The 9,342-nt window shown below is 55.2% G+C and overlaps 1 protein-coding gene across 1 annotated transcript in view; it reads right to left on the bottom strand.

The window, feature by feature from the left end:
* Window positions 1-9,193, bottom strand: part of SETDB1 (SET domain bifurcated histone lysine methyltransferase 1) — a 14,740-nt gene extending 5,547 nt beyond the window's left edge. The window contains 12 exon segments of the mRNA XM_010723969.2: window positions 1,481-1,624; window positions 3,804-3,853; window positions 3,855-3,943; window positions 4,266-4,395; window positions 5,027-5,217; window positions 5,504-5,577; window positions 6,765-6,966; window positions 7,059-7,226; window positions 7,651-7,750; window positions 7,865-7,902; window positions 8,360-8,532; window positions 8,901-9,193. Of these exon segments, the coding sequence (XP_010722271.1) occupies window positions 1,481-1,624; window positions 3,804-3,853; window positions 3,855-3,943; window positions 4,266-4,395; window positions 5,027-5,217; window positions 5,504-5,577; window positions 6,765-6,966; window positions 7,059-7,226; window positions 7,651-7,750; window positions 7,865-7,902; window positions 8,360-8,532; window positions 8,901-9,178 (1,637 nt within the window). The 5' untranslated portion in view covers window positions 9,179-9,193.
* Window positions 9,194-9,342: the final 149 nt, after the last annotated feature.

Raw genomic sequence — 9,342 nt, 5'->3', positions numbered from 1 at the left:
AAATGTGGCCTCACCAGGGCAGAGTCACCTCCCTTGCCCTGCTGGCCCCGCTCCTCTTAATGCTGTCAATGCAGCCCAGGTCCCGTTGGCTGCCCACGGCCAACCTGTCGCCCACCAGGACCCCCAGGTCCCTCTGCAGAGCTCCTCTCCAGCAGCTCAACCCCAGTGCAGTTATTCCTCCCCAGCTGCAAGACTCCGCACTCGCTCTTCTTAAAGCCCCTCTGGTTTCTCGCTGCCCAGCTCTCAGCCTGAATGGCAGCACGGCCCCCAGCTGCATCAGCTGCTCCTCCCAGCTTTTCATCATCAGTGCAACTACTGATTATACTGATTGCACCATCCCCTCATCGAGGTCACCGATGAAGATGCTGAACAAGAGCGGAAGAACCCCGAAGCTCCGCCATGACACCTTCCAGAAGGCCATCCCATCTACAAGAAGGGCTGTAGGGCTGGAAGGGCTGGAAGGAGGATCCGGGGAACCCAGCCAGCATGGGCTGATGAAGGGCAGGTCCTGCTTGGCCAACCTGATCTTCTGCGACAGGCTGGGGGAGCTGGGCTCGTTCAGCTGGAGAAGAGGAGGCTGGGGGGGAGCTGAGTGCAGCCTGCAGGACCTCAAGGGAGCCACAAACAGGAGGGGAGGCAGCTCTTGGGAAGGGGAGATGAGAGCAGGACGAGGGGAATGGCTGGAAGTGGAGGGAGGGCAGCTTTCAGCTGGCTGTCAGGGGGAAGTTGTTTGCTGGGAGAGTGGGGAGGTGCTGGAACAGCTGCCCAGAGAGGCTGTGGATCCCCGTCCATCCCTGGAGGTGTTGGAGGGCAGCAAGGATGGGGCCCTGGGCAGCCTGGGCTGCTGTGAGACGTGGAGGTTGGTGGCTCTGCATGCGGTGTGGGGCTGGAGATTCACGAACCTTGAGGTCCCCTCCAACCCAAACCATTCTGTGATTCTGTGATTCTGCTCACACACTGGGGTGGCTCGGCAGCTTTGCTGTTGAGTTTGGTTAGTCCTGAGCTGCAGCGCTCCCTGAGAGAGAGGCAGAGCACGTCCCAAAGGGGGGGAGCATCACCAGGCATTTCTGAACAGAAAACCACCGCCAGAAGGGAGCACAGGAGGCAGCAATAAGCTGCCTGCAGCCTCACAGCACACAGATCAGCAGCTGCAGGGCAGTGAGACAAAGCTGCCGCCATGGAAGAGCCACCTGCAGACACAGATTAACACCAGCTCCCCTTGGAAGCCCCAGAAAGTTCATAGAAACTTGAGCCCTTCGCAAACAAGCAGTTCCAGAGGCTCTGGCCAGGGGTGAGGACTGGGCAGAACCGATAAGAGACTTTCCAAGCTCACACCAACGACAAAAGGCAGCCAGCAGTTGTCAGAGAGGGACAGCGAGGTAAGGAGGTGACAAACGATTGGGACCTGGCAAAAACCAAAGCAAACCAACCCCCAATCCCTCCCAGCACCGCGTGCTGCCGAGGGCTCTGCTGTGCTCACCGGTGCTGCTGGGCTGCAGCCGCTCTTCCTGGTGCATCGCTCAGCACGGGCGGTGAAGGCGACGACTGCCCCGATCCGGGCCGGAAGGATGTGCTCTTCTTGGCCACCTGCTTCCTCGACTGGGCCAGCAGACCATCAGAGCACCTGCAGGAGGGAAGAAGGGCAGCAATTGGCAAGGTGCAGCAGCCCAATTCCCCCCAGGTTATTGACAGCATCCTGCCAGCACGCAGTGAGCAGCTTCATCCTCACAGCCGTGCAAACCCGGGAGCGCACGGCATCACAACCCTGCAGCAGCCCTGCGGTGAGTGCTGACACACAGCTGGTTGTTGAAGGGCACAAAGAAACCCTGCGCCAGCAGCAAGGAGCACTCAGAGCCCGGGTTTGTGCTTCAGCACCCAGCAGTGGGAGGAATCAGAGGTACACAGCACTCTGTAGTCTGTGCCAAGCAACCAAATGAGACACAGGATGTAACAGCAGCACCCACAGAAGGGCTCCGGGGGATCCCTGATGGCCCTTGCAGGGGATGCACAGCAGCAGAGAAGAACTGCAGAGATCCTCAATCCATTTCTATGGCTGAAACAGAACGCAGCCCAGCCAGCCACCGGCTTCCCACAGGTGGAAGAACACAGCTGTTACTGGGGCAGAAAGCAGCAGGGTTTGACAACTGCAGCAAACCTCAGCTTGAAAGGGAGGTGTAAAACACACCTTTAAATCTCAGGAGCAAGAGAACAAGGCTGCTGTCAGCAGTGTTATAAAGGAACAGCAGCGAGCAGCTCCTTGGCACCACAGCAAGGCTGAAAGCGGAGCTGGAGGGGAGGAGAGCTGACCCTCCCTCAGAGCAAATAAAACAGGGCAGCGAAGGAACCATTCTCTCAGTTTTAATAATCTAAGAACCAACGTTTAACCCCAAAGTATTCCTGGAGGGGCAATGATGGGGCAGGGCTGGCTTTGAAACAGCCCGATACTTAAAGGCAGGACGAGGAAAGTCTGTAGCGTGCGCTTGATTAGATCTGACAACAAGATCCTGAAGTCAAAGCCACCGTCAGGAGAGGGAAGAAAAAGTGTTTCTGTGAGGATGGTTAAGTGGGAAAGGAGAGATTCGTTGGGCTGTGAGCCTGAAGATCCCGGCCATCCAACTTCAGTGCCTTCCTGCTGTGCCCCGGGCAGCTCGGGGTGCCCCACTGCCCCCCACGTCCTGGGGGAGCCCCATGCAGGAGCCAGCACTGCTTTCTGGGGGGGTCTCCCCCCCTGGCAGAGCATCTCTCCTTTCGGTTCTGCTGGAGAAGAGGGGCCGGATTGCAGCTTCACTTCTCACGTCTCGGCCAGGATGGCACAAGAAGTGCATTTCCTACTGAATCCCCACATCCAGGGGCAGCCCGAGTCCCGTTGCACTGCTTTTGGGGGAGAATCCCATGCTGAGAAGGGAGCTTTGGGGCAGATGGGGTTCTTACGCACTGCTACAACTACAGAGCACCCGGGGAGTAAAACTTCACGTGCTGCACGGCTTCCTCACAGCTGGGGCACCTCCTCTCTCCTCTCAGCCCGTGCAGCACAACGCAGTGACAGCAGAAAACGTGCTGGCAGGGGGTCAGGCGTCCATAAATTCGGATGGGAAATCCACAGTGGTGACAAAAATGAACGGGGGCAGCTTCCCTCTCCCCTGTGAGGCTCTCAGGGTCCCACAGCACACACTCAGGTGTCCCGCTGTTCTCAGCCACGCTCCCTCCATCACCGTGCTGAGTCCTTCCTCCATCCAGGCCTCCTCCAGCACTGTCCTGGCCCTCCACGGTGGTCCCCCCCGGACCCCCAGCAGCAGGAGATGCGCGGGGAGCTCGGATGGAGCTCAGAGTGAACACATTTGGTCCACGAGCGCCCGGACCAACAGCTGATCCCGAGTTCTCAGCGCTCTGTAAGCCATTGAGTTCTGCCAGCAGGTCGCTCCAAGCAGAGGAATGCAAGGCAGCCGAGGACCAAAGCCTGGACGTGACACGAGGGAGCAATTCAGATTTTCAGAAGAGAGGCAGCAAGCTTTCTAACTCGGAAATGCAGCAATGTGTGCAAAGCTTTAGCCCTGGCTAAAAGCAGCATCTGGCTCAGGGGCGCTCGGCTCTCAGCTCCCCCGCCCCCAGCATCTCCTCCTGCAGCCTTTCCTCGTCGGCTCTCCCCATAAGCAAAACTAGAAACATCTGCACAGCCAGGAACCGAGCAGAGCCACGAAGGAAACCTGCACCCGAGGGCTCTGCTACGCAAAAAGAGCAGTGCCCAAAGGGCTGAGCACTGCGGACGGAACGCAGAGAAGCAGAGGACTGATCTGGGTACTTACTCCACCTCAGAGGGCTGCGGAGAAGCGGGCTGTGCTGCCAGCGAGGCTGACCTGCATCTGCTCCAGGGCTCTGTACTGGGTTCCAGCTCCAGTCAGATCTTGTGTATACTGCACGACGGGGCCTTTGCTCCGCACAGCGCCTTGGGGGAGGAATAAAAGAGCTCAGCATCAACACAGAGTCCTTACAACAGCCAGAGATTGTCCCATCAGCCACGAAACACGGATGCGGTCCCCAAGGCAAGCAGAACAGAAGCACTGGCCATTAACAGCGGGCCACTGGCAAAGCTTTGAGTCACAGCCAATCAACCCAGGCAGATTCTGCCTGTCTCTGCCACATCCAGCAGGCAAAACCCGCTGCAAATCCTGCATCTCTGGGAGTTCTGCTAAAAACTCCACCACAGAACACGCAGCCAACGACCCCAGGATTCCCAGATAGGCAGGAAAGCAAAAAACGCTCCGTACCAACGTTGGGACGAGTCCTTGCCTGTCCACTCTGCTTCTTTTCCTGGGTGGAGGCAGTGGAGGTTTTCATGCTGAACATGGGCTCGAGGCGCGTGGATCCCCGGTAAATCCACTCACAGCGTTTGTCATCCTGCAGCAAGGAGAATGCAACACTCACAGCATCTACAGCAAGAGCTTCCTAGATGAGGGATGCAGAGCCAGGAAACGTTAGTGATGCTTCTAAAGCCAGCAGAACCCAACCGAGAAGAGGTAAAGCGTTGATGTGAAGGCTTGTGGAAGGTCATGCAAACAGTGAACCGTGCCCAGGTGATGTTATTTAGACAAGAAGGGACCCAAGCAGGCACCAATGTGCTCCTCTGCTGCAATGTGCACAAGCTGAGCCTGCAGAATCCTGCAGCTCCTGCTCAGCTGCTCAGAACAGCACTCCTACTGAACAGAAGGTGCTGCTGGGAGCTTACAGCAGGAAAGGAGCAGGACAGAACTGCTGCAGACGATGAATTCTGCTTTGTAACCATCCATAAAGCACTTTGCATGCACAGCTGTGGGAGCAAACCGCAATTAGAAGGGCTTTTGGAGCTTTCATCGTGCAAATAAAAGCCTCACCTTCCCAGCAAAGCAGAGATTAGCAGAACGTGTGCCTGCTCCAGAGCCCCATCTGACACCAGCAAGGAACCTGGGTTCCATCGGGCCCACAGGTTCAGCTCCACACACAAAAACACCCCCGTCCTCCCTCCTCAACGGGAGAGGAGGAATGGCCGTACCAGGAAGAGGATTTTGACCAGACTGCTGTCCACCTCTTCCACCCTGGATTTCCACCAGGTCCCCTCCCACTCGGTTTTGATCAGCTGGCCGTTCTTCAGCAGCACCATGGGCCGGTTGGGGTAAGCACTGATGTACTCCTCGATGAAGTCCCGGCACGACACGTCCTCTATGTCCTCCCACGTCTTCTTAACTGCACAGAAAGGGGCAGAAATGAGGTTGGGGAAAGGTCCTTCGGTTCTTTTTCAAATGGATTTTTCTGCTAAGAGCCATCGGGCAGCAGGGCACACAGCCACCCCCAGTGTGCAGGGAGCTGTGCAATAAAACGCTGCTCCCTCCCATTCTGCACGCAGAGCAGATCTCTACAAGCACAGCACTGGAACGTGCCCGACCTTCATGTTCCAGATAAGCTCTTTGTGTGCCCACAAGCACCCTGAGTAACCCCAGCATGAGAACACAGGCAGGCAGAGGTCACTCACGCGGCCTGCAGACTGGGTACAGCTCCCACTCCTTGACGTACGAAGCGTAGCCATCATCAAAGAAGATCAAGAACCTGGATAACAGCACACAGAACACCCGGGTAGTGTTGGGCTTGGAAATGCCACTGAAAGAAAGCAGAGAAACCCCACTCTGCCACCTACAAATGCCCTGGGTCAGGCGTGGCACACGAGGGTGGACAGAACCGATTGCTCCTGCCCAGAGCTCCAAGCTTTGCAGCGCTGCTGCCTCCCTCAGTGCTTCTGAACCACTCTCCCCAGCCCTGAGCTACGTCTGCACTCCCAAAGAGAACACACAGAAGCTGCCCAAAGGCTTTCCAGCAGCACAGCACAGCCAGGGCCTCTCCCCCCCCAGCTCCAAACCCCTGCGCCTCCACCACAGGAGCTGAAATGATGGGAAAAACAAAGAGTTTAATTGCTCCTCATCTTCACGAAGGTGTTTTCAGAGCCTTTGGGCAGCAGAAGAGCTGCATGCTGTGACTGAGAGCAGCACGAGGGGAGAACTGGGGGAGGGCACACGGGAGGTGTGTGTGGAAGAGCCCAGGGCTGGAGGGGAGATGGGGCCCACAGGGCTGAACCGCACAGCTCAGCGGTAAGGAAAAGAGATAAGGAAAAAAGATAAGAATAAAAACATGCCCCCAAGCAACAGTTTGGATGCAGGGCTGTGTCAGCGTTACGAGAGATCAGCAGAACAGCCAGGAGGAGCACATTTGCAACACGACTAATAGGCACAGAGCTCTGCCCAGATATCCCACACTTATCAGATGGAACTTCACACGGCTGGGAGGAGCCACATCTGAGCGTGGGAGGGTGATTAAACCCTCTGTGAATCTTCTCAGAAAGACCACAAACCAAAAACCACATCCAAGGGGTGCTGCCTCTCATCTGCATGCAGCTCAGGGGACTGCTTTAGACCTGCTGCTGCTCCTCCTTACGTGGCCAGGCAACACTGCTGGCACAAAACACTTCAGGGCTCCTCTTTCCTCGATCCACGCCCTGAGCAGGGCAGGCTGATATCTGCATGATCATTTGAATGAATTACCAAACACAACTTCTGACTCAGGGATCTGAGTAACACAACAGAAGCTCCACCCAGAGCATTCAAGGATAAGAAAAAGTGAAGAAACAACACTGAGCACCACCCCGGGGAGGTCAGAAAGCAGTTTAGCTTCCACTTCAGCACGTTTCCTTCTAACTGAAAACAAAAAAAAGGAATAAAATGGTTGTGGAGGAGAACGAATACCTGTCTTTGTTCTTCACGTTTGGTGTTTCAGCCACTATGCCAGCATACAGCCAAACCTGATCCCCATCTTTGTATTTTGCCACAACTCTGCTCCCAACGTAGTGTTTGTCCGGGGAGGGGTGATAGTCGTAAGCGATGTGATTGCCAGAAAGCAAACTCTTCCCCTTATTGTCAAACTTCACTTTGTACTTCTTACCAGCACCTGAAAGACGTTTCAGCAGGGCGGGATCAACAAAGGCACCGTGATTCCACACAGGAAAAGCTGAGCACCACTGAGCCACGCTCAGAACCTACCGACAGTCTGGATGGCAATCAGAGTCCCTTTGTGCCACGTTTTGGTTCTCTTCTTGCCCAGGATCCTCATGCCAACCTTCAGATCACCATCATTGCTGAGATCACCCACCCCCACAGCAGGTCCAGCAGACTGGAGAGCACCAGGAGCTTGCTGAGGGGTTTGTGCATCTACCCAAAAAAAACCCAACAACCAGCCACATTAGAAACATCCCAGAGACTCATTCTGCTGTGCTTGCAACTGGAAGCACATCTGTCAGACCCAAAGCAGAGAGAACCCCTGCTTTGCTCTGCTGCAGTCAGCAAAGTGCCTCAGCCCTGTAGGATGGAGCCACCAGCAAGGGAGGATGGCACAGCACTGAAAAGCTCCCATGTCACAGGAAATCCAAACATTTGGATTTAGAAAGGATTTCAAGAAACAAAATGGAACCCGCACACCCCAATGGGCCTTCCCAACAGGGACATAGCAAAGCACAGAGCTGTATTTTTCCTTTCCAAAATGAAAACCAACAGGCCCAGGATCCAGGCAGTGTGGAGGCTGGGGCCCACACGAGTGCCAGCACACAGCAGCCAGCTGCAGGAAGCTCACGCTGACCTTTCACCGCATCCTGGGCGTTTGTTCTCCTGTGCACAGCATCCATAAATTTCTGAACGTCCTGGGCTGACCTTCTCATTGCTGCCATGGCTTCCCTCAGCTGAAGGGAAGGAAAGGGAAAGAATATGAAAGAGTGGGGATTTTTACCTTCACTGAATACAACAGCAAAACCCCACCGCAGAAGTGCACCATGATCAGTTCTGTGCCAACTCACCAGAGTCTGATCCTTGGGAACCTTGGGACTGCTATCACCTGGGTTTAGAGAGAAAATAAGGGGTTTAAAACATACTGGGGAGGAAGAAGCCACCCTAGAATGTCACTGAAAGAAAAGGGACCGGAGAGAAGCATCTGTTCAAAAGCATCCTCTGGTCCTGCCAGGAAATTCATGCAAAAAAGGCAATTTTACTTCCAATCATTTCTAGATGCAAGACATGCTGCACTTGCAGCTCCTCCACAGCAAAGGCAGCATTTGATGGGACAACAATCCCAGTTCAGCACCTGAACAAGCCCAAACTCCAGGAACTGTGGGGCAGTTACAGGCCTTGGGAGACGTGACAGTGCTGATGCCCTCACGTGAGCTAATGGCACTTCCCAGCTGCTTTAGGGCCACTGTGGCTGAGGGGCAGCTCTACAGTACCCCAATTCTGATCCCCCCTCTGCTCCCCCCCACTCCTTCCTCATCACCACAGAGCACGATAAGATACTGAACTGTTCTTCCACCCCGAATCCACACTCATGATGTCGTCATCGTCGTCGTCCGGGATCTCAATCACTTCTGTGGGTTTGGCAGCCAAGTCCTCCTCCTCAGAGCTGCTCTCACGGTACTCCAGGCCCAGCTTGGAGTACAGATCCTTTACCAACATCTCACATTTATGAAAGTCTCTGGGGTGGGAAGAAAGAAAGAGGGAAGAGACAAGAAAAGATAAAGCGAGTCCAGACGTACATCCCACAGCATTGCAGAAACAAACCAGAAACCATTGCAAAACTCCCCAGGAACCACTGGGGAGCTTAAAATTAAACACAGCCCTCATGAGGTGAGGGAGAAGTATTCACAAGAGGGATTCACAGTCACGGAGTGATGACTTTAATTATCCCTCGATAATCACATACAAGTCAATCAGCACGGCATCAGCCTACGTGGAAGGGAAACAGGCAGCGCCCAGAACACCAGACTTTGCCACCCAATCTGCCTCATCTCTGCTCTCTGAGACCCAACTCAGACGCACAACCACAATTCCAGGTGTGCTCACCTCCAAGCATCATCAAAGAGACGATCGACGTGAGCCACCTCCTCTTCCTTCTGTTTCACGTACATCTCCAGCTCCTCCAGCTGCTGCTTCTTCTGCTTCACGTACTCAGACTTCTCCAGCTCCTTGTTGATGATGTCCTCCAGCTCCTCCATGGAGATTCCCATCTCCTCCATCACTTCTTTTTGCAGCTCTTTGATGTCCTGGCAATCCATTTCTGCTCCACCCGGAACCACAGAGGGGTGAGTCCACCGTTTGTCCCCCCCACTGCTCCGCTCCATCCCGGCCGCCTCCCGCTGCCCTACAGCTCACGTTTCTCCCCCATTCCCACCCTCCAGCCCTGAGAACGCAAAAATCCAACGTCTCTCTGAGGGTCGGGAGGAAGAAGAGAGGAAGGGAACTCGGAGGGGCCGTGCTGCCCAACGGGAACTGGGTCCCACCGCCG

Source organism: Meleagris gallopavo, chromosome 27 (assembly GCF_000146605.3).
Source record: "Meleagris gallopavo isolate NT-WF06-2002-E0010 breed Aviagen turkey brand Nicholas breeding stock chromosome 27, Turkey_5.1, whole genome shotgun sequence".
Classification (NCBI taxonomy): Eukaryota; Metazoa; Chordata; class Aves; order Galliformes; family Phasianidae; genus Meleagris; species Meleagris gallopavo.
The sequence above is the reverse complement of the archived record's forward strand: the minus strand, read 5'-3'. Positions and strand labels throughout refer to the sequence as shown.